The sequence below is a fragment of the Coregonus lavaretus genome (assembly GCF_964263955.1).
Source record: "Coregonus lavaretus genome assembly, contig: HAP1_SCAFFOLD_1421, whole genome shotgun sequence".
Classification (NCBI taxonomy): domain Eukaryota; kingdom Metazoa; phylum Chordata; class Actinopteri; order Salmoniformes; family Salmonidae; genus Coregonus; species Coregonus lavaretus.
Genome location: NW_028159082.1, coordinates 77,834 through 104,039, shown reverse-complemented (window position 1 = coordinate 104,039; position 26,206 = coordinate 77,834). Strand labels below are relative to the sequence as shown.

Sequence of the window (26,206 nt, the reverse complement as noted above, 5' to 3'; positions counted from 1 at the left end):
ATGAAACGATGAGACAGGAGAGAGGACGGCACCGTTTGGAATAGAACAAGCTGGTGAGAATTCTACGGGCTATTATCAGCACAAAATGTAATTACTGAGAGAGCAGGTCCTACATCACAAGCAAGAAACAAAATCGGCCACTCGCTCAACAGATTTTGTTGTTTAGGCTATGTGACATGGACATGCGTCAACTGATAATGGACTTTTTGACTGCTGTCATATCAACACTTAGAATCGTTATGCCATTATTGCTTTTGTGATGATTTTCACTACTATCAAGCACACTTGGAGCTTGTAATGACGTTTAGGCTATTGATGTTGTCATTTGACCATGCATCTTGCTGACGGTGCATCTTGGTGGTTGGGGTATTTATTTTTATTTTGTCGTCATAAAAATAAGCTTATACCGGGTTCCAACACAAATGCTTTCTGTTTCATAGTTGTAAGAATATATATAAACAAAGTAAAGTGTTCAATAAATTGTATTCGTGGAGTGCCTATATACAGTACCAGTCAAAAGTTTGGACACACCTACTCATTCAAGGATTTTTCTTTATTTTTACTATTTTTTACATTGTAGAATAATAGTGAAGACATCAAAACTATGAAATAACATATGGAATCATGTAGTAACCAAAAACGTGTTAAAAAAATTCAAATACACTGCTCAAAAAAATTAAGGGAACACTAAAATAACACATCCTAGATCTGAATGAATGAAATAATCTTATTAAATACTTTTTTCTTTACATAGTTGAATGTGCTGACAACAAAATCACACAAAAATTATAAATGGAAATCAAATTTATCAACCCATGGAGGTCTGGATTTGGAGTCACCCTCAAAATTAAAGTGGAAAACCACACTACAGGCTAATCCAACTTTGATGCAATGTCCTTAAAACAAGTCAAAATGAGGCTCAGTAGTGTGTGTGGCCTCCACGTGCCTGTATGACCTCCCTACAACGCCTGGGCATGCTCCTGATGAGGTGGCGGATGGTCTCCTGAGGGATCTCCTCCCAGACCTGGACTAAAGCATCCGCCAACTCCTGGACAGTCTGTGGTACAACGTGGCGTTGGTGGATGGTGCGAGACATGATGTCCCAGATGTGCTCAATTGGATTCAGGTCTGGGGAACGGGCGGGCCAGTCCATAGCATCAATGCCTTCCTCTTGCAGGAACTGCTGACACACTCCAGCCACATGAGATCTAGCATTGTCTTGCATTAGGAGGAACCCAGGGCCAACCGCACCAGCATATGGTCTCACAAGGGGTCTGAGGATCTCATCTCGGTACCTAATGGCAGTCAGGCTACCTCTGGTGAGCACATGGAGGGCTGTGCGGCCCCCCAAAGAAATGCCACCCCACACCATGACTGACCCACCGCCAAACCGGTCATGCTGGAGGATGTTGCAGGCAGCAGAACGTTCTCCACAGCGTCTCCAGACTCTGTCACATGTGATCAGTGTGAACCTGCTTTCATCTGTGAAGAGCACAGATGGCCAGTGGCGAATTTGCCAATCTTGGTGTTCTCTGGTAAATGCCAAACGTCCTGCACGGTGTTGGTCTGTAAGCACAACCCCCACCTGTGGACGTCGGGCCCTCATACCACCCTCATGGAGTCTGTTTCTGACCGTTTGAGCAGACACATGCACATTTGTGGCCTGCTGGAGGTCATTTTGCAGGGCTCTGGCAGTGCTCCTCCTGCTCCTCCTTGCACAAAGGCGGAGGTAGTGGTCCTGCTGCTGGGTTGTTGCCCTCCTACGGCCTCCTCCACGTCTCCTGATGTACTGGCCTGTCTCCTGGTAGCGCCTCCATGCTCTGGACACTACGCTGACAGACACAGCAAACCTTCTTGCCACAGCTCGCATTGATGTGCCATCCTGGATGAGCTGCACTACCTGAGCCACTTGTGTGGGTTGTAGACTCTGTCTCATGCTACTACTAGAGTGAAAGCACCGCCAGCATTCAAAAGTGACCAAAACATCAGCCAGGAAGCATAGGAACTGAGAAGTGGTTTGTGGTCACCACCTGCAAAACCAGTCCTTTATTGGGGGTGTCTTGCTAATTGCCTATAATTTCCACCTGTTGTCTATTCCATTTGCACAACAGCCTGTGAAATGTATTGTCAATCAGTGTTGCTTCCTAAGTGGACAGTTTGATTTCACAGAAGTGTGATTGACTTGGAGTTACATTGTGTTGTTTAAGTGTTCCCTTTATTGTTTTGAGCAGTGTATATTGTCACAAAGACACAGCGGTTGGAACCAAACATCTCCAATTTGGACTCATCAGACCAAAGGACAGATTTCCACCGGTCTAATGTCCATTGCTCGTGTTTCTTGGCCCAAGCAAGTCTCTTCTTCTTATTGGTGTCCTTTAGTAGTGGTTTCTTTGCAGCAATTCGACCATGAAAGCCTGACTCACACAGTCTCCTCTGAACAGTTGATGTTGAAATGTGTCTGTTACTTGAACTCTGTGAAGTATTTATTTGGGCTGCAATCTGAGGTACAGTTAACTCTAATGAACTTATCTTCTGCAGCAGAGGTAACTCTGGGTCTTCCTTTCCTGTGGCGTTCCTCATGAGAGCCAGTTTCATTATAGCGCTTGATGGTTTTTGCGACTGCACTTGAAGAAACTTTCAAAGTTCTTCAAATTTTCAGGATTTACTGACCTTCATGTCTTAAAGTAATGATGGACTGTCATTTCTCTTTGTTTATTTGAGCTGTTCTTTCCATAATATGGACTTGGTCTTTTACCAAATAGGGCTATCTTCTGTATACCACCCCTACCTTGTCACAACACAACTGATTGGCTCAAACATATTAAGAAGGAAAGAAATTCCACAAATTAACAAGGCACACCTGTTAATTGAAATGCATTCCAGGTGACTACCTCATGATGCTGGTTGAGAGAATGCCAAGAGTGTGCAAAGCTGTCATCAAGGCAAAGGGTGGCTACTTTGAAGAATCTCAAATATAAAATATATTTTGATTTGTTTAACACTTTTTTGGTTACTACATGATTCCTTATGTGTTATTTCATAGTTTTGATGTCTTCACTATTATTCTACAATGTAGAAAATGGTAAAAATAAAGAAAAACCCTTGAATGAGTAGGTGCGTCCAAACTTTTGACTGGTATCGCATATATATTTTTTTTACATATATCCACATAGAAGGTCCAGTGAAAAAAACATCAAAATTAAATTGCCCTCCAACCGTTTTGTTCTGGCGCCGGCCCTGATTCTAAGTGGTATTTTATTTATTTATTTCACCTTTGATGTATGCAAGTATAGACAATGGAACAGTGGAGGTTCCCATCATCATGACTTACTCCTGTTCTCCTCGGTCAAAAGTCAGAGGTCATAGGTCAGCTCACCTGCTCCAGTTTCCAGTGGAACTCTGCAGGGCGGAAATTGTCAACCTGGGTGAAGTCTCTCCTGAGCAGGAACACCAGACGGCAGTTGTGGACGTACAGGGAGTAGTGGTGCCGGTTCATTTCTGTAGAAGGATATGGATACATTACAGAAAACGGGCAATTACAGGCTTAGAACATTCATAAACGTTTGAGTTATATTAACTACATTTTCTGGCCAGAACAGAATAGAGATATTCTCTATTCTACTTCACAGAAAAACATAGACATTCTAGACAGTCTACTGCATAAAAATATATAAGTATTATACCTTATCTGACAAAAAAAACTATATTCCACAGTTAAGAGTGAAAATAAATGATATTTTACAAATGCTAAAGTGGTACTCTATCTGAAATTATATCTGTCATTATGGGCAAAGGAGCTTATTGGTGCAATATGTCCTGTAAATGCTATTGACGTGTGCCACTTTGAATTAAACCCTGCCACTTCACGAGGCAGCTCGATAAATGTCCCATGCTCCCTGTGCCATTGTGACATTGTGAAAGGCCCTGTGGGACGCTAATGAGGTGTGTGACTTCACGGCTTTCCTCTCATGGCAACACTTTTCATCATAACCCCCCTTCTGTGCTTTTCCTTGGAGCCGCTTGGGTTACACACAGGGCTGTTTTGGCAGTGCATATTGATGGACTCTCCTTTTCGCTCAGTGTGAGTGGAGAGGTCGATGGAATCAATAAGAGCCTGTCAGGCTGCCTGTCTCCAGTCACACCCTCACAGCTCCACTTAGTCTAACTCTGAAACTAGAAGTGGTCGACAGATGACAAAACAACCTCTGCATCTACACGGCTACGCCACCTCCACTCCAGATTGGGCACAAAATGTTCCTACGTCCCAAGTTGGGCGCCAACTGTCTTCACATTGGACGCAATTTGCTCCTGTCTTACAGCTTACCTGGAACAATAAATGGTAGCCCTAAAAGTGGCTATTGCATTGATTCTCTCTTAAATCTTGTGACAGAAGATAAATAGCCTCAATTTGGGCAACAGTTCCACCACCTCACCACCATAAAATTATGACTTCCCCAAATGAACCCCTTCCTGGTCTCACCGGTCTTGTCGGAGTTGCAGAGCAAGGTCTCCTTCTCAGCCCTCAGACCGGGGCTAGGCCCGTGCTTCATCCACGTGGCAATGGTGAACTGGTCAGTCAGGTTCTGTGGAACCACCTGCTCCGGCACGTTGGATGCCTGCCGTCCATCGAAGCGGAAGATGAGGTCGCTATCCCGCCCATTGTCTGTCAGCAGCGAGGCCGTCCAATTGGTGGAAGCGCTGGGGGCGGGGAGGAGGTCTGTGCTGCCGGACGCTGCACCTGGAGGACCAATTAAAGATGAGAACATACTCAGTGCGTGACATTTTGACACACAAAAAGTGGCACAAGGTTAAAAGGAGACTGATACATGTAACATTTGAGTTGGATGTTATCTAAAAATCTCTAATCTCACGATGTCTATGCAGGGTGTTGTCATGGGGATAATTATGTGGGCTTAGAATGTAACAGTACAGAGATAAGATGCTGAATTGTTGCAGAACTGAACAGTCTTCGTTGGAAAAGGTATTTTACATATGTTTCTTCTCACCACAGCGTCACCCTCTCTATGTCACACAAGAGGTGACAGTATGAATCTAACAAGTGATGAATGACCCTGTATGTTAAGACACTTGGTTCTCTCCCCCAAATTCCCACCCCGCCCACCCCTTCGAAGAAACAGGCCAGCTCTTTTAAACTATGCAACATTCATGCCTGTCAATCGATATGGCAGCATAAATCCACACCCAGGCCTCTTTAAACTGTGTCAGGACTTTCACTGTGATCATGAGGAGAGAGAAGTTGATGAGATTCAGTCTCATACTCTCACTCTGCACAGTTTTCAGAAGGCCTTGTCAAATCTGTGACCCCTGTCTTCTATTCATCTTAGTTTAGTATTGACCAGCCCACATCTGGCCATGAAAGCTATGAATACATCAAACTTCCAACCTTTCTCTGCTTAGGAAATAAAGTAAGTACTTATTTTTTAGACAGATTCTTTTTAACACATTTTTCAAATTGAATGGTAGGATGTTGTTGACCTAATTCAATTATCTTTAGTGGCTCTAAAAAATTATATGGCGGCCCTCTTGAGCAATCTCTGTGTGCTCTCTATTTATGTGTACCGATATTTGTACTCTCACAGAAGTCAATGTTGCTCGGGGAAAAAAAACTATTACAATTTGTTTTATTGCATATTAGATACGATTATGGAGCTTTGGAAAAGCTCCTGGCTTGCAAACTTTGCATACTAAAGAAGTTGGGAAATACTTCTGCATCTAAATGAGCATATCAAGTATGCGTGTGTAGCCATTACTTAAACACATAAAGACTTAGGTTTGAGTCGAACAATAAACTGTTTTTGATGCATATAATTTTTTAGCCAACCATATCACGCTTCAGTTTTTCACAACAGGAAAATAAATCCAAGAAAGAAATACATAAAAAAATCTGAGACCGTTCACATTTTCAACTCTTCACAATGAAAATGTTCACTTGAGCAGATTTCTCCCCAGAATTATTAATAACAATGATTCATAAGGTTGATCAAATATAGACATTTAATTTAGCAGATGCTCTTAGGGTTAAGTGCCTTGCTCAAAGGCACAGACAGATTTTCCAGCTCAGGGATTCGAACCAGCAACCTTTCAGTTACTGGCTCAACACTCTTAACCGCTAGGCTACCTGCCACCTACCTGTAGACTTACAAACTACAATTAAATAACTACTAGTTTATAATTTGACTGTTAGACATTGGTGTGACTCAACGTGACAAAAAAATTGAAATTAGAGTAGTTACAGTAATTGGAAACCATTAATGAGTTGAGTAAGACAGAAAAAGCACACCCACTTGTCTCTATGACTTGTCATAAGTGTAATTAACACATTACATAATGTGCAACTGCACACAGGATGAAATGTTATTAGAACATTTTATTATTTTAATTTCTCTCTTTCCTTGTGGCTTACCACAGAGTTTCTGTAGGGACTTCTCGGAGTAGGTCTCCCGGTCGCAGCCCTTCCCGATGTGGCTGGTCTGCAGCTCCACCATGGCTCTCACCGCCGACAGCGGGCCGTCACAAGTCTCAAGGTGCATCTTGGGAAACAGTTGCTTGCTTCCTGTTCCGGGCTCATAGTCCACTCGTTTGTTCCAGCCTGGGAGAATGAGAGAAGTATATAGTTTATTATTCCCAATAGAAAATGTATTTTTACAAATGCTTATTAATTCATATGCCAAAAGTGGCTTGTTAGGGCAACACTGTACTGAACTATTTTATCATCATTGTGCTACTGTAGACACAAACATTTCTAAATAAAACATTTTATTACTTCTAAAACAGAACTAAATCATCTAGAAACGATAAATGCATTCAGCCACTGGCCAGGCTCTCCCACTGTTGTATTAGTCACCACTTGCATGTTTGGTATTCACTTTGGGTGAAGGTTAGACCCTTAGCCTGTTTTTAGCTCAGCATATTTTGTCCTATCTTTCACTGGCGCTACGATTGCCAGGCTAGCTCCAGCACAGAGCCAATGCTCTGTGCTGGAAAAGGGTTCCACTGAATACCAGAGCAAGCCTCTGAATTGAAGGCATCACGGAGCACTCCTCACTAAAGCTGAACGGTGACAGGTGACTTCACACACCAATAAGCTTAGGGAGAAGTGAGGTTCTGACACAGGAGGCTACGATATAAGACGCTTGAAGTGCTGAGGCAATCGTCAGAAGAAGTCTAGAGGGATGTTGATGGTTCTCTACCAGACCAAAGTGATATGCCAGATTGCCAGGTAATGGCATGAAAACGCAAAAATGGGATGGGTGGCTGGAAGGATCAGCCATGATAGGTGGCATATGACCAGAGAGATAGAGAGAGAGAGAAAAAGGGAAAGAGAGAGAAAGGTAGATGTAGTAAGAGAGAAAGAACGAGAGAGATGGCGGAAGACGGAGAACGCCAGATGCGAATTACATGCTCAAGGAACATGACAGCTCCAGTGCAGGAAGGCCTCACCTCCCCTTGACTTCGTCTGTCATCTTTGTCACCCATTTTACATTTCGATTACCCTCCATATGTATCCGTGGGCCGCACCAGGCCTTCTTTATAGTCTAAGCAGCAGTTATAGCCATTTTATTGCTGTGTGTGGAGCGGGCAGTTGACAGCTGTCGAGTCTGTTCCATGATATATTCAAGGCCAAACACTCAGAGAGAGAAATGACATGACCAGGGAGACGCAGACAGAGAGAGGATGTTGTTAGAAGGCTTGCACAGAAAAGGTACAGGAATTGCTCTATTTAATTAAGAGTTATACTCATGTGGTATACTGAACAAAAATATAAACGCAACATGCAACAATTTCAAGTTACAGTTCATAGAAGGAAATCAGTCAATTGAAATAAATTAATTAGGCATTCATTTATGGATTTCACATGACTGGGCAATGGAAGCAGCCATGGGTGGGCCTGGGAGGGCATAGGCCCACCCACTGGGGAGCCAGGCCCAGCCAATCAGAATACATTTTTTCCCACAAAAGGGCTTTATTACAGACAGAAATACTCCACAGCACCACCCCACTCCTCAGACGATCCCACAGGTGAAGAAACCAGATGTGGAGGTCCTGGGCTGGTGTGGTCTGCGGTTGTGAGGCCGGATGACATTTTAGGCGATGTATGGTAGAGAAATGAACATGCAGTCAGCATGCCAATTGCACGCTCCCTTAAAACTTCAGACAATTGTGGCATTGTGTTGTGTGACAAAACTGCACATTTTAGAGTGGCCTTTTATTGTCCCCAGCACAGGGTGCACCTGTGTAATGATCATGCTGTTTAATCAGCTTCTTGATAGGCCCCACCTGTCAGGTGGATGAATTATCTTGGCAAAGGAGAAATGCTCACTAACAGGAATGTAACAGGAAGAAATAAGCTTTTTGTGCATAGGGAAAATGTCTGGGATCTTTTATTTCAGCTCATGAAAGATGTGACCAACACTTTACATGTTCCGTTTATATTTTTGTTCAGTATAGTTTCCTCTTTGGGAGGACAATATCTATCTATCTATCTATCTATGTATGTATCTATCTATCTATCTATCTATCTATCTATCTATCTATCTATCTATCTATTATAGCCTATTCCCCCTCAGGAGACTGAAAAGATTTGGCATTGGTCCTCAGATCCTCAAAAAGTTCTACAGCTGCACCATCGAGAGCATCCTGACTGGTTGCATCACCGCCTGGTATGGCAACTGCTCGGCCTCCGATCGCAAGGCACTACAGAGGGTAGTGTGTACGGCCCAGTACATCACTGGGGCCAATCTTCCTGTTATCCAGGACCTCTATACCAGGCCATGTCAGAAGAAGGCCCTCAAAATTGTCAAAGACTCCAGCCACCCTAGTCATAGACTGTTCTCTCTGCTACCGCACGGCAAGCGGTACCGTAGCGCCAAGTCTAGGTCTAAAAGGCTTCTTAACAGCTTCTACCCCCAAGCCATAAGACTCCTGAACAGCTAATCATGGCTACCCGGACTATTTGCATTGCCCCCCCCCACCCCACCGCCTCTTTTACGCTGCTGCTACTCTGTTTATTATCTATGCATAGTCACTTTAACTCTACCTACATGTACATATTACCTCAACTAACCGGTGCCCCCGTACACTGACTCTGCACCGGTACCCCCCTGTATATAGCCTCCCTACTGTTCTTTTATTTTACTGCTGCTCTTTAATTATTTGTTATTTTTAACTTTTTTTTTTTTTTTTAATCTTAAAACTCCATTGTTGGTTAAGGGCTTGTAAGTAAGCATTTCACTGTAAGGTCTACACCTGTTATATTCGTCGCATGTGGCAAATAACATTTGATTTGATTTGATCTATCTATCTATCTATCCATCTATCTATCCTGGTAATGAAAATATACTGTGTTAGCGTTGTCTTGAAGACCATTGAAATCTTGCATGCACGATTTCAAATAGAGCTATGATTTCAATAGACTTTCTATTCAATTACACAAGGCTTTTCTGTTCAATGACACAAATCATACTCCAACACATTTCATTATCCGGTTACAAGGTCAAATAAATGACTTTATGAAGTATATAGCCATGTAAATCATGGGCATAATATGTTAATGCCTCATTACATCTTATATTTATGATTATATATGCCAAGGTTCATGGCTACTAGCCTATGTTGGATTATGGCTGGAATTATTACACATTACGGCCCATTATGTAACATTTATGAGCTTTTTGTGAGTATAACGTGTTCATATTTCTTATTGGTCTGAAGGGCAGGACCAATGACTCTTTTAAAACAAAGAGATTGTGGGAATGCCACACTTTACTGTACTTCGCAGCAGTTTGTACCGTCTGTTGCCATGACTTTGAGGACTATTAGATATAGCTCTATTTGAGGGTGACATTTACAGTGAGTGTCTCATGGAGAGTTGCCCTTTAGTATCAAGGTACCCCCCACTACTGCGTAAGCCTCCATTCAGGTAATGGAAAAACCCTGGCACCATTTCAAGCTACATTTCCAGCAAGAGCAATCACACACTGTCTTTAAAGGTAAAATCCTTAAATTGGTGAAACTGCCACGTCCTTTTGGGATATTACAACAACAAACTGCAAACAACTAACCATTCCCCCCCCCCCCCCCCCCCCCCCCCCCTCGGATATCAGTGCACGCGTGACAGAACAGCACAATATGTACCGTTTAAAAAAATATATTTACCACACTGCCCGACGCTCCTCACCTTCATTTCATCAACAAAACCAAAACAATAACAAAGGCGGGTTCGACCTTTAAGGAAAGGAGGGATTTCTTCTAATTAGATGAAGGTGTCTCCCCAGCCTTTCTTTTCATGACGTGGCCTAATGAAGCAGTGGGGGACCCTGTCCACTTGTGAAGGCCTTAACTGTGTGAATGCTACAGTAGTTTGAGACAAGATCCAGTCAAGTTCCACCGGGTTTCCTTAAACAATGTTTTCTTCCCTCTTGGGGCTTTATTCTAAAACGGGATATGCTGTATTCCCCTCTTCCCTTCTCCACAGGGGCCCTTGACCTGGATTGCTCGGGTAAACAGAATCGAGGAGGACTGTAAGATCCAGAGCAAGGAGTGTGAGAGTGTAGCTATAAGCCTCAACAGGGAAGATGAGAGCTTCTCTTTCTCTTAGAACACTACTGGGGTGCAGAGGGAGAAAATAACAGTGCAAGGAGAACGCAGAGACACTGATAGTGCTGCAACCAAGTACTCTGAGTCATGTTGGCGGCCATTTTGTGAGGAGTGAATTGATTTCTGCTGCTCTTCACCAGCTACAGTGTGGTAGCCTCTAACTTCGGGGCACCCAAACGACTTATTGAATGATTAGCAACCTTTTAGTAACTTTTGGGATCTGCAACTTAGATCTATGCAGTGTGAACAGACAGTCTTCCTTTTTGATGTCACTGACCTTGCCAGCCAGGTTTACAGACGGGCTTGACGTCGATGTGCACCGCCACACTCTCCGTCGCCCTCTTCTGGCCGCAGTCGAAGGCGGTCACCATGATCTTGTAGCGCAGCTGCTTGTCATAGCTCAGACGCTCCGTGTTTCTGATGTTACCTAATGAGGGAGAGGAGAAATGAAGATTTTAAAAAAATACTAACATAAAAATATGAACCATCACAACCGTGAGGGATGCACTCAAGACAATTCAACTCACTGCCATTGTCTGTAAATAGATTTAGTTCATGTATTGTTCATCGATTTCACTGAGTTCCTCTCCTATCCAAATTAATATCCTCATCACACTCTAACATCTACAGTTGAAGTCGGAAGTTTACATACACCTTAGCCAAATACATTTAAACTCAGTTTTTCACAATTCCTGACATTTAATCCTAGTATAAAATCCCTGTCTTAGGTCAGTTAGGATCACCACTTTATTTTAAGAATGTACAATTTCAGTATAATAGTAGAGAGAATGATTTATTTCAGCTTTTATTTCTTTCATCACATTCCCAGTGGGTCAGAAGTTTACATACACTCAATTAGTATTTGGTAGCATTGCCTTTAAATTGTTTAACTTGGGTCAAAAGTTTTTGGGTAGCCTTCCACATGCTTCCCACAATAAGTTGGGTGAATTTTGGCCCATTCCTCCTGACAGAGCTGGTGTAACTGAGTCAGGTTTGTAGGCCTCCTTGCTCGCACACGCCTTTTCTGCCAACAAATGTTCTATAGGATTGAGGTCAGGGCTTTGTGATGTCCACTCCAATACCTTGCCTTTGTTGTCCTTAAGCCATTTTGCTACAACTTTGGAAGTACGCTTGGGGTCATTGTCCATTTGGAAGACCCATTTGCGACCAAGCTTTAACTTCCTGACTGATGTCTTGAGATGTTTCTTCAATATATCCACATAATTGTCCTTCCTCATGATGCCATATATTTTGTGAAGTGCACCAGTCCCTCCTGCAGCAAAGCACCCCCACAGCATGATGCTGTCACCCCCGTGCTTCACGGTTGGGATGGTGTTCTTCGGCTTGCAAGCTTCCCCTTTTTCCTCCAAACATAACAATGGTCATTATGGCCAAACAGTTTTATTTTTGTTTCATCAGACCAGAGGACATTTCTCCAAAAAGTACAATCTTTGTCCCCATGTGCAGTTGCAAACCGTAGTCTGGCTTTTTTATGCCGGTTTTGGAGCAGTGGCTTCTTCCTTGCTGAGCGGCCTTTCAGGTTATGTCGATATAGGACTTGTTTTACTGTGGCTATAGATACTTTTGTTCCTGTTTCCTCCAGCATCTTCACAAGGTCCTTTGCTGTTGTTCTGGGATTGATTTGCACTTTTCGCACCAAAGTACGTTCATCTCTAGGAGACAGAACGCGTCTCCTTCCTGAGCGGTATGACGGCTGCGTGGTCCCATGGAGTTTATACTTGCGTACTATTGTTTGTACAGATGAACGTGGTTCCTTCAGGCGTTTGTAAATTGCTCCCAAGGATGAACCAGACTTGTGGAGGTCTACAATTTCTTTTCTGAGGTCTTGGCTGATTTCTTTTGATTTTCCCATGATGTCAAGCAAAGAGGCACTACGTTTGAAGGTAGGCCTTGAAATATATCCACAGGTACACCTCCAATTGACTCAAATGATGTCAATTAGCCTATCAGAAGCTTCTAAAGCCATGACATCATTTTCTATAATTTTCCAAACTGTTTAAAGGCACAGTCAACTTAGTGTATGTAAACTTCTGACCCACTGGAATTGTGATACAGTGAATTATAAGTGAAATAATCTGTCTGTAAACAATTGTTGGAAAAAATTACTTGTGTCATGCACAAAGTAGATGTCCTAACTATAGTTTGTTAACAAGAAATGTGTGGAGTGGTTGAAACACCAATTTTAATGACTCCAACCTAAGTGTATGTGAACTTCCGACTTCAAATGTAAGTTCGTTAGCTTTTGTTTTCCCACCTTCCCTAAACGGAGGCTATTTTGCTCAACTAGCTGGTAACCTCTACAGCCAGTTTGGTTGTCTGAGAGTATGTCAGTGTCTGGATCATAGAGATAGAGCACTAGAGAGGAATTATGGTTTGAGGTCCTATGACATCAGCCTTTCTATAGTTGTATCTCTATGCTCCTGATGCTGATGCAGGTTGGCATTTATTAATGAATCTTGCCCTGGAGGCAGCTCTGCAGCTGTCAAGGAGAGGAGAGGAGGTCAGGAGCAGTGTGAGCCCTCAAACCTGGACAGCTCCACTCCCAGATGGACCCTATGAACATGATGTACCCTCAAAAAGGAGGATATCTCAGTCTCTCACTTCCTTGTGTGAATCTGGGTCGGAGAGTTAGTGGAGTGGTACGTTGTTAGTGCTGATTGTGGAGATTAATGCCATGCAGTAAATCAAAGCGATGCCTTTATTCAGATGTAGTTCCATACAAGCAATCAAAGTGCTAAGGGTTTTGATGAAGACTGCAATGGCTGTGGTGGTTACACTGGTCTCTATGAGCTTAACCCTAATTTAAGATGTGCAGGCATTACTATTTTTTTGCGGGAATCTCCCATTGACTACAATGCATGAGTTAGGCAAAAAATCTGAGTTGTGTGGATTCTACCCTAAATGAGACCTTAAGGGAGTGAAGAGAGCTCAATCAATCAAATGTATTTATAAAGCCCTTTTTACATCAGCAGTTGTCACAAAGAACTTATACAGAAACCCAGTCTAAAATGCCAAGAGCAAGCAATGCAGATGTAGAAGCACAGTGGCTATGAAAAACTCCCTAGGAAAACCTAGAGAGGAAACAGGCTCTGAGGGGTGGCATTGTTTGTCTTTGAATTGTGTGAAAAGACACACATTTTTGTGCAACTTCATTCATTGGAAAATACATTTTTGGGGGGTAAACTTCGGAACAATCTTTTGAAAGTTATTAGAGCAATGCATGATGGGCAATGGTTTTCGACACTGCCTTTTTTTTGTGTCCCACATTTATTTATATAAAAAAAAAAAACTGTTAACAAGCAAATATTGTTAATCCACCAGGTTGTCACCAAAATAATTATAATATAGTAGTAGCCTTACGTTTTTAAATGTTGTATTAATTCCAATACTGTTTTCTATGCTTGTTTTCAATTAATACTTTGGGATACTTGTAGTCAGAAAGTCAGAAAGGCCCTTTTTTTTTGTGTAGGCAACAGTAGGCCTACACAGTTTTCTTCATAACGCATTTCATATTTCGTTGAGCCTACATTACACAATTTTCTTTATAATGCATTTAATACAAAGCTCCACTTTTTCGACTACATTACACCATTTCTTTGGTGGTCCTCTGTAGCTCAATTGGTAGAGCATGGCGCTTGTAACGCCAGGGTAGTGGGTTCGATCCCCGGGACACCCATACGTAAAAATGTATGCGCACATGACTGTAAGTCGCTTTGGATAAAAGCGTCTGCTAAATGGCATATTATTATTATTATTATTATTCTTTCATAATGCATTTTATACAAGGCTATGTCCAATTTTCTGAGGGTTGCCAGATTGGAGAAAAAAATACAGATTTTTTTGTTTAGTTTTTTGTATCGATGAAGGTATTTGATTGGGGAATGGGGATACATTCTTATGATGGGAAATTATAATACACACCATAATACACACACACAAACACTTACACACATATTCACACACTCACTTTGTTTGTACTCATGTTATAGCCAACTCTTGACTTTCGTATTAATTATTTTAAATGTATTCATTATCTTTAAATATACACTACAGTTCAAAAGTTTGGGGTCACTTAGACATTTTCTTGTTCCATTAGACAATTTTTTGGTCCATTTAGTATAACATCAAATTGATCAGAAATACAGTGTAGACATTGTTAATGTTGTAAATGGCTATTGTAGCTGGAAACGGCTGATTTTTAATGGAATATCTACATAGGCGTACAGAGGCCCATTATCAGCAACCATCAGTCATGTGTTCCAATAGCACGTTGTGTTTGCTAATCCAAGTTTATCATTTTAAAATGCTAATTTATCATTAGAAAACCCTTTTGCAATTATGTTAGCACAGCTGAAAACTGTTGTGCTGATTAAAGAAGCAATAAAACTGGCCTTCTTGAGACTAGTTGCGTATCTGGAGCATCAGCAATTGTGGGTTCGATTAAAGGCTCAAAATGACCAGAAAAAAATAACTTTCTTCTGAAACTCGTTAGTCTATTCTTGTTCAATTAGCCTTTTAAAATGATATACTTGGATTAGCAAACGCAACATGACATTGGAACACAGGACTGATGGTTGCTGATATTGTCCTCTGTACACCTACAGTGGGGGGAAAAAAGTATTTAGTCAGCCACCAATTGTGCAAGTTCTCCCACTTAAAAAGATGAGAGAGGCCTGTAATTTTTATCATAGGTACACGTCAACTATGACAGACAAAATGAGATTTTTTTTCTCCAGAAAATCACATTGTAGGATTTTTTATGAATTTATTTGCTAATTATGGTGGAAAATAAGTATTTGGTCAATAACAAAAGTTTCTCAATATTTTGTTATATACCCTTTGTTGGCAATGACACAGGTCAAACGTTTTCTGTAAGTCTTCACAAGGTTTTCACACACTGTTGCTGGTATTTTGGCCCATTCCTCCATGCAGATCTCCTCTAGAGCAGTGATGTTTTGGGGCTGTCGCTGGGCAACACAGACTTTCAACTCCCTCCAAAGATTTTCTATGGGGTTGAGATCTGGAGACTGGCTAGGCCACTCCAGGACCTTGAAATGATTCTTACGAAGCCACTCCTTCGTTGCCCGGGCGGTGTGTTTGGGATCATTGTCATGCTGAAAGACCCAGCCACGTTTCATCTTCAATGCCCTTGCTGATGGAAGGAGGTTTTCACTCAAAATCTCACGATACATGGCCCCATTCATTCTTTCCTTTACACGGATCAGTCGTCCTGGTCCCTTTGCAGAAAAACAGCCCCAAAGCATGATGTTTCTACCCCCATGCTTCACAGTAGGTATGGTGTTCTTTGGATGCAACTCAGCATTCTTTGTCCTCCAAACACGACGAGTTGAGGTTTTACCAAAAAGTTATATTTTGGTTTCATCTGACCATATGACATTCTCCCAATCCTCTTCTGGATCATCCAAATGCACTCTAGCAAACTTCAGACGGGCCTGGACATGTACTGGCTTAAGCAGGGGGACACGTCTGGCACTGCAGGATTTGAGTCCCTGGCGGCATAGTGTGTTACTGATGGTAGGCTTTGTTACTTTGGTCCCAGGTCTCTGCAGGTCATTCACTAGGACCCCCCGTGTGGTTCTGGGATTTTTGCTCACCGTTCTTGTGATCATTTTGACCCCACGGGGTGAGATCTTGCGTGGAGCCCCAGATCGAGGGAGATTATCAGTGGTCTTGTATGTCTTCCATTTCCTAATAATTGCTCCCACAGTTGATTTCTTCAAACCAAGCTGCTTACCTATTGCAGATTCAGTCTTCCCAGCCTGGTGCAGGTCTACAATTTTGTTTCTGGTGTCCTTTGACAGCTCTTTGGTCTTGGCCATAGTGGAGTTTGGAGTGTGACTGTTTGAGGTTGTGGACAGGTGTCTTTTATACTGATAACAAGTTCAAACAGGTGCCATTAATACAGGTAACGAGTGGAGGACAGAGGAGCCTCTTAAAGAAGAAGTTGCAGGTCTGTGAGAGCCAGAAATCTTGCTTGTTTGTAGGTGACCAAATACTTATTTTCCACCATAATTTGCAAATAAATTCATTAAAAATCCTACAATGTGATTTTCTGGATTTTTTCTCTCTCAATTTGTCTGTCATAGTTGATGTGTACCTATGATGAAAATTACAGGCCTCTCTCATCTTTTTAAGTGGGAGAACTTGAACAATTGGTGGCTGACTAAATACTTTTTCCCCCACTGTATGTAGATATTCCATAAAAAAATCAACAGTTTCCAGCTACAATAGCCATTTAAAACATTAACTATGTCTACACTGTATTTCTGATCAATTTGATGTTATTTTAATGGACAATTTTATTTATTTTCTTTCACAAAAACAATGACATTTCTAAGTGACCCCAAACTTTTGAACGGTAGTGTACGTCTTCACTGCCTGTCTCAGTATAAAACCTCAATCAGTTGTTCAGGATCGATGAGGGAGAGAAGAAACATTCAGGCAAAATTCAGACAACCTTCAACTCTGAATGAGCTGGAACTACCGTATCTCTATCTGTGTCGCTGTTTCTCCTCCTTATTACTGATTCTACTTCCCTGTCTCTCTTCTTTTCTCTGTTGATTCTTTCTTCTGGCCTCTCCCTCTCTGTACTTCTCTCTCACACATCCTCTCTCCTTTCCTCACTCCCTCCATCTTTCTCCCTGAGTTGCAGAGGGCTGGCGGGCCTGTTTTATTTAATAACTCACTCAGGCCTATGATCCACGGTTAATGATGGAGCCAGAAGCCCCCTCAGTACAAAACACACTGGCGGCCCCAATGCATCACTCCGCTCAGTTCTAATTGAGCACCACGAGCGCTAGTCGCACTGCAGACAGTGGGAGGGCTATAGGAGGCGAGGCGACTGCCAGCCGCGAAGCTGGAATGGCGGACAGGAGCTATAAAAGTCACAGAGGGGCCTGGGCCGTGCCAGAGGAAATCAGAGTCACCAGACAGGGAGGAAGAAAAGAAGAGAGAGAGAGGGAGGGAAAGAGAGAGGAGAGAGAGAGAGAGAGAGAGAGAGAGAGAGAGAGAGAGAGAGAGAGAGAGAGAGAGAGAGAGAGAGAGAGAGAGAGAGAGAGAGAGAGAGAGAGAGAGAGAAAGGAAGGAAGGGAAGCAGGGAAGGAGAGAGAAAGAGAGAGAAAGTGAGGAAGAGAGAAAGGGAGGACGTGACAGAGAAACATTTTGGCCTGTCTGATAAGCGGGCTCCACTCGTCCTTGTGTTCCCACTGATCACACAGAGCTGGATCCAGTTTCATATCACTCTGTATAACACTGCACTGTGATCAGAAGATGAATGGGGAAGCACGCTGACAAATGGTGTGAGATATGTGCTATGAATATAATTAACTAAGTTCAGTTGGTTGGAGAAGATTCTGGCAACAGCAAATCACATTTTTGGGTTCAATTCCCGCATGGGCCACATGTACTGACTGTGAATGGACTGTAAGTCAATCTAGATACGAACTTCTGGTAATGACTATTCAAATTATGCCGAGCCAATTTGATGGCCTGAGGAACAGTTTGTGTCATTACTGTTATAGAAAGTAAAGTGTAACCAAGTTGAAGGAATTTATGTTTTTTTTTCTGAGAGCAGAATTAACAATGTGTAGAGAGAGCAAAAGTACAAAAGTTTGACCTAACGCAAGGTCAGTCAGAGTAGCCTATGCTTGTGTCATTTGACCTGCAGGTTTTGAGGTCAGGGGATGAGGTTAGAGTTCACTGACCATTGCGGTCGATGGCGAAGGGTGTGTCGGAGGTGACGATGTCGTAGTTGCAGATCTGGCTGTACTGCGGGGAACAGTCCTGGTCCCAGGCCTCTACCTGCAGGATGCTGTCGTAGATCTTCTCCTCTGTTACTGCAGCGTGGTACACGGCCTCCCGGAACACAGGAGAGAACTCATTCACGTCATCCACCTGGATGTGAACCACCGCCCTGGATAGAGGGGGGGAGAGAGGGAGGGGGGAGAGAGGGAGGGGGGAGAGAGGGAGGGGGGGAGAGAGTGAGAGAGCAAAAAGTGTGGGGGAAGGTAGTGAGGCATAGACTTTTGATGCTCTTTCTTCCAATAATAAGTACTAATGATGACAAAATACTTAATGTCCTCAAACCGTTGGTCAGGGAGGTGACCAAGAACCCGATGATCACTCTGATAGAGCTCTAGAGTTCCTCTGTGGAGATGGGAGAACCTTCCAGAAGGACAGCCATCTCTGCAGCACTCCATCAATCAGGCCTTTACGGTAGAGTGGCCAGACGGAAGCCACTCCTCAGTAAAAGGCACATGACAGCCCTCTTGGAGTTTGTCAAAAGGCACCTAAAGACTCTCAGACCATGAGAAAAATATTCTCTGGTCTGATGAAACCAAGATTGAACTCTTTGTCCTGAATGCCAAGCGTCAGGTCTGGAGGAAACCTGGCACCATCCCTACGGTGAAGCATGGTGGTGGCAGCATCATGATGTGGGGATGTTTTTCAGCGGCAGGGACTGGGATACTAGTCAGGATCTCGGCAAAGATTAACAGAGCAAAGTACAGAGAGATCCTTGATCAAAACCTGCTCCAGAGCGCTCAGGATCTCAGACTGGGGCGAAGGTTCACCTTCCAACAGGACAACAACCGTAAGCACACAGCCAAGACAACGCAGGAGTGGCTTCAGGACAAGTCTCTGAATGTCCTTTAGTGGCCCAGCCAGAGCTTTGACTTTAACCCGATCGAACAACGCTGGAAAGACCTGAAAATAGCTGTGGAGCGACGCTCCCAATCCAACCTGACTGAGCTTGAGAGGATCTGTCGAGAAGAATGGGAGAAACTCCACAAATACAGGTGTGCCAAGCTTGTAGCGTCATACCCAAGAATACTCGAGGCTGTAATCGCTGCTAAAGGTGCTTCAACAAAGTACTGAGTAAAGGGTCTGAATACTTATGTAAATGTTATATATCCGTATTTTAGCAACAATTTAATCAATTTTTGAAAAAAGGCTTTAACCTAAATGTGGAAAAAATCAAGGGGTCTGAATACTTTCCGAAGGCACTGTATAGCCTCGCTATTGTTATTTATTGTGTTACTATTAGCTCATTTTCTTACTTTTTAACTCTGCATTGTTGTGAAAGGGCCTGTAAGCATTTCACTGTAAAGTCTACACCTGTTGTATTTGGCGCCTGTGACAAATACAATTTGATTTTGATTAGATTTTTGATTCGAATTTGATGAAAGTAAAACGGATGCACACACAAGTATTGACAGGTGCCCTATTTCACTCAGAGACATTAATCAAAGATGACCAAGCTGGGAAATCACTCCCACTCTCTCATGCCCATCTCTCTCTCTGTGCGACAGTATCAGCCTTTAGTCAGTGCACTAAAGCACAGCCTTCAATAGCACTTCATCAGAGCAGGGCTATAAGGCTTGATTTGTTGTTATCCATGACTGTCTGACTCATAAGGAGCCTTCAGGCCCTCATTAATGAGAATCATCCCCAGAGCTGACCATTGAGCAAGTCTCAGCTGTTACTAGGACTGCAGAGGGCTGCTATTGCACAGTGGATGTGCTCAGTCACAGTCTATGATTATTACTGGACGCTTGGCATGTAGAGCTACACTGAGCATACCAAACATTATGAACAACTTCCTAATATTGAGTTGCAACCCAGCCCCCCTTTTGCCCTCAGAACAGCCTCAATTCATCGGGGCATGGACTCTACAAGGTGTTGAAAGCGTTCCACAGGGATGCTGGCCCATGATGACTCCAATGCTTCCCACAGTTTTGTTAAGTTGGCTGGATGGGTGGTGGACCATTTTTGATACACACGGGAAACTTTTGAGTGTGAAAAACCCAGCAGAGTTGCAGTTCTTGACACAAACCAGTGCGCCTGGCACCTAAAACATACCCCCTTTAAAGGCACTTAAATATTTTGTAATGCGCATTCACCCTCTGAATGGCACACGCACACAATCCATGTCTCAATTGTCTCAAGGCTTAAAAATCTGGACAAAGGTTTTTTCTTCAAGTCGGACGCTAAGGACGTACTAGAGACACCCGACAAGGCCCATACCCCGTCATTCGCAGGAGAAAGAGACAGATATCTGGGACGTAGGACGTAGGTCGGGGTGCCTTGTAAGGATCCGACGGAGAGTGAGTAATTTGCCTCTTCCATCAGTCCTATTAGCCAACGTACAATCATTGGATAATAAAATAGGCGAGCTACGATCAAGAATATACTACCAACGGGACATAAAAAAGACAAGGGGTGGCGGTCTGTGTATATTTGTAAACAACAGCTGGTGCACAAAATCTAATATTCTCAAGGTCTCAAGGTTTTGCTGGCCTGAGGTAGAGTATATCATGATAAACTGTAGACCACACTATTTACCAAGAGAGTTTTAATCTATATTTTCTGAGCTGTCTATTTACCTCCACAAACCGATGATGGCACTAAGACTGCACTCAATGAGCTGTATAAGGCAATAAGCAAACAGGAAAACGCTCATCCAGAGGCGGCTCTCCTAGTGGCCGGGGACTTTAATACAGGGAAACTTAAATCTGTTTTACCCAATTTATACCAGCATGTTAAATGTGCAAGCAGAGGGGAAAAAACTCTAGACCACCTTTACTCCACACACAGAGACACGTACAAAGCTCTCCCACGCCCTCCATTTGGCAAATCTGACCATAACTCTATCCTCCTGATTTCTGCTTACAAGCAAAAACTAAAGCAGGAAGCACCAGTGAATCGTTCAATAAAGAAGTGGTCAGATGACGCAGATGCTAAGCTACAGGACTGTTTTGCTAGCACAGACTGGAATATGTTCCGGGATTCTTCCGATGGCATTGAGGAGTACACCACATCAGCCAATGGCATCATCAATAAGTGCATCGATGACATCGTCCCCACAGTGACCGTACGTACATACCCCAACCAGAAGCCATGGATTACAGGCAACATCCACACTGAGCGAAAGGGTAGAGCTGCCGCTTTCAAGGAGCGGAACTCTAACCTGGACGCTTATAAGAAATCCCGCTATGCCCTCAGACAAACCATCAAACAGGCAAAGCGTCAATACAGGACTATGATTGAATCGTACTACACCGGCTCCGACGCTCGTCGGATGTGGCAGGACTTGCAAACTATTACAGACTACAAAGGGAAGAGCAGCCGCGAGCTGCCCAGTGAGACGAGCCTACCAGCTAAATCACTTCTATGCTCGCTTCGAGGCAAGCAACACTGAGGCATGCATGAGAGCATCAACTGTTCCGGACGACTGTGTGATCACGCTCTCCGTAGCCGATGTGAGTAAAACCTTTATACAGGTCAACATTCACAAGGCCGCAGGGCCAGACGGATTACCAGGACGTGTACTCCGAGCATGCGCTGACCAACCTGCAAGTGTCTTCACTGACATTTTCAACCTGTCCCTGACTGAGTCTGTAATACCAACATGTTTCAAGCAGACCACCATAGTTCCTGTGCCCAAGAACACTAAGGTAACCTACCTAAATGACTACAGACCTGTAGCACTAACGTCTGTAGCCATGAAGTGCTTTGAAAGGCTGGTCATGGCTCACATCAACACCATTATCCCAGAAACCCTAAACCAACACCAATTTGCATACCGTCCCAACAGATCCACAGATGATGCAATCTCTATTGCACTCCACACTGCCCTTTCCCACCTGGACAAAAGGAACACCTACGTGAGAATGCTATTCATTGACTACAGCTCAGCGTTCAACACCATAGTTTCCTCAAAGCTCATCACTAAGGACCCTGGGACTAAACACCTCCCTCTGCAACTGGATCCTGGACACTTCCTGACGGGCCGCCCCCAGGTTGTAAGGGTAGGTAACAACACATCTGCCACGCTGATCCTCAACACGGGGGCCCCTCAGGGATGCTTGCTCAGTCCCCTCCTGTACTCCCTGTTACTGCATGGCCAGGCACGACATTAACACAATCATTAAGTTAACAGTGGTAGTAAGCCTGATCACCGTCAACGATGAGACAGCCTATAGGGAGGAGGTCAGAGACCTGGCCGTGTGGTGCCAGGATAACAACCTCTTCCTCAACGTTATCAAGACAAAGGAGATGATTGTGGACTACAGGAAAAAGAAGAGGACCGAGTACGCCCCCATTCTCATCGACAGGGCTGTAGTGGAGCAGGTTGAGAGCTTCAAGTTCCTTGGTGTCCACATCACCAACAAACTATCATGGTCCAAACACACCAAGACAGTCGTGAAGAAGGCACGACAAAGCCTATTCCCCCTCAGGAGACTGAAAAGATTTGGCATGGGTCCTCAGATCCTCAAAAAGTTATACAGCTGCACCATTGAGAGCATCCTGACTGGTTGCATCACTGCCTGGTATGGCAACTGCTTGGACTCCGACCGCAAGGCACTACAGAGGGTAGTGTGTACGGCCCAGTACATCACTGGGGCCAGGTTTCCTGCCACCCAGGTCCTCTATACCAGGTGGTGTCAGAGGAAGGCCCTAAAAATTGTCAAAGACTCCAGCCACCCTAGTCATAGACGCACAGCAAGCGGTACCGGAGCGCCAAGTTTAGGTCCAAAAGGCTTCTTAACAGCTTCTACCCCGAAGCTATAAGACTCCTGAACAGGTAATCAAATGGCTACCCGGACTATTTGCATTGTGTCCCCCCCACCCCCACCCCCACCCCCCCTTTTACTATCTATGCATATTCACTGTAACTATACCTAAATGTACATATTACCGCAATTACCTCGACTAACCGGTGCCCCCGCACATTGACTCTGTACCGGTACCCCCTGTATATAGCCTCGCTACTGTTATTTTTACTGTTATTTTACTGCTTTCATTTTTTATTTATCTATTGTTTACTTAACAGTTATTTATCTTAAAACTCCACTGTTGTTTAGGGCTTGTAAATAAGCATTTCACTGTAAGGTCTACACATGTTGAATTCGGCGCATGTGACAAATAAAATTTGATTTGAAAAATAATCCTTCTTTAACCGGTCTCCCCCCTTCATCTACACTGATTGAAATGGATTTAACAAGTGACATCAATAAGGGATCATAGCTTTCACCTGGATTCACCTGGTCAATCTATGTCATGGAAAGAGCAGGTGTTCTTAATGTTTTGTATACTCAGTGTATATCAGTTTGCTTGTATAATGGATTTTTTTTATTACAAAAATCGATCTCACACAAACAAAGATACAGCCACACACACGTTTGTTTTACTATCCTTGTGGGGACCAAACAATTGATTCCCATTCAAATTATATTTTCCCTAAACCTAATCCTAACCCTTAACATAACCCTAACCCTAATTCTACACACACACACACACACACACACACACACATCCCCACTCCCTCCGAAACACACACCAACCCCCCTCCCCGACACACACTCCTTCCTTACTTGTGTGACTTCTTCCTGCTGGCCCCGTTGGCCCCGGCCCCACAGTCGTAGGCCTGGATGATGAAGGTGTACTCCTTCTGGGTCTCACAGTCCACCGAGCCCTTGGCCCTCAGGACCCCCTCCCCTGACGTCCTGTTCAGGACCACCGCCTCGAACGGGGCCTCCTGCCCGTGGATCATAAATGCACAGATCTCCCCTGCAAGGAAAATGAGGAGGAGGAGAAGGTGGAGAGGAAATGAGGGGTAGAGAGAGAATTAATAGAGATATAATGGACATTGTGTGTCGAAACTGTTGTTTTTCAGAGCTGGAAAGGTGTCTCGGCATGCCGCCACTCTGAACACCGTTATCGAGGACATTGTGTGTGTTTTTAATGATGGTGGTGAAACACAGTTGAGCTGCTAAGAGACTGAAAGAGCGTTATGCGGTTGTAATTGCCCTGGTGGCATCATGTCGTGCCAGGCCAGACAGGGAGGAGGAAATGCAATTTGTGTTTGCTTTATTTCGCAATATTCCTCTCTCCAGGTCACCTTCCAGAGAAATAAATGTTTTAAGTCTAATGGTCTCCAATAGGAGAGAGACTAGAGTACATGTAACGGTCTGCTGGATAAGATGAGTCATTTGATACAATCATTTGCTGTAAAAAATACTCTTTCTCTCTACCTTGTTGAATGAGTCAAATTGAAATGTAAGCACGACCTCCTTAATGACACAGTGTAGTGTCTTTGCCTTGTAAGGGTCTCTGGTTCAAGCCCTGCTACTGACTATCTCCCACCTTCACTACACTGGTATCAGAAGTGGGATGGATAATCGGTTTCCTGCCATTGAAAGGACAGCAAGAGTTGTGTGAGAGTCTTTTTATAGAGTAACACTGGGGAACACTTTCTTGGTGAACGGGGTAGGGTAGTAAACCACGTCCATTGGACCAACACTTGGCGATCTTGTAAGACAAACATCTTGATGTTTGAAGCAACGCATTAGTGGGCAATACACAGAGTCACAGTTCTGAACACAATGATCTTTGTCAGCATCTCTCGCTGACATAAATTAAATATGGGCCTGACATCAGACTTGTGGTGTGTAGTCATGAAGAAAATAACTACAGATAGCCCGCCGACTACGCCAACTTTTTTTTAACAGGTTTCCGATTCTGGAACCATCTCTATCTTTCTGTTCTTTCAGGGATTTGGGGAAATGGCCTTAGGGAAAACACTCGCACCCCTGACCCTGTGACAGCCGATATCACTTAAACCCCAGCAGGACGTCAGGAACAAAAAGTGCCAGGGCTATCCCTTGTATGCACAAGCGCCACTGCCAAGCCCTGATAAGCCAAACTTTCTCTCTCGGTCTCTCCGCCTCACCTCCCCTTCATTTTTCATTCCTCAATATTTCTCTCAGTTTTTTTAGAACCCATTCCACCTGCTCAAATCCCTCTCCATTCGAAGTGGTGAAATAACAATTTACCCTTCGCGGTCCATCCGTCCGCGCTGCTGCCTGGGCTTGCAGTTTAACTTTCCCCTCTATATTAGCCCCCACAATGCCTTATCGAAATTAAACGACCACCACAATGGGCGCGGAGCGGCAAGGTGCGCAGAGGGAGCAAATAATCATCCAAACACAGTGGGCGGCATGCGAGGGGAAAGATAAGCACAGCGTGGCGCTGAGCTTCCAGCGCCTTCCAAATATTATGTTAGATGAGAGGGAGGAAAGGGAGGGGGAGCCAGTATGAAATATGAAAATAACAAACACAATCATACATTACATATAAAATACAAACATACAGAATACTGGGAATAAAATAAAAACATTTCCACTTAGTAGTTTGGGTCTGATGCAAAGCCATTTTACGCTCCATCTGCTTGACCGCAAATGCATTTGTCTGGATTACATTTAGAGAGAGGATGGAGGGGTCAGGAAACTATCAACGAGTGCAGTGATGGAGACATGCAATGGACAGGTAACTGCCAAAATAAAGGAAACAGCAACATAAAGTGTTTTAACACTAGAACCGCCTGGCCTTTCAGCCTATAAGTACCAGCTAGAGAACGTTATCGGGCGTCCCCTTTACCATATGCATCAGATGCTTATCAACCTGCAAGGTGCAGCAAACATAAGCAACAACGCTTGATAAATAGTGCATCAACTATTATAAAGGATTCATTGGATGGTGAAATATT

At 43.6% G+C, this 26,206-nt stretch overlaps 1 protein-coding gene across 1 annotated transcript; it reads right to left on the bottom strand.

Moving 5' to 3' along the window:
- Window positions 1-3,376: 3,376 nt before the first annotated feature.
- LOC311123292 (calsyntenin-2) lies at window positions 3,377-24,228 on the bottom strand (the record flags this gene model as incomplete). Its single annotated transcript, XM_084197553.1, has 6 exons — window positions 3,377-3,498; window positions 4,481-4,738; window positions 6,425-6,610; window positions 10,895-11,044; window positions 18,363-18,571; window positions 24,033-24,228. Coding segments are annotated over 6 exons (1,121 nt in total), but the record flags the coding sequence as incomplete, so codon positions are not given.
- Between the last annotated feature and the right edge of the window lie 1,978 nt (window positions 24,229-26,206).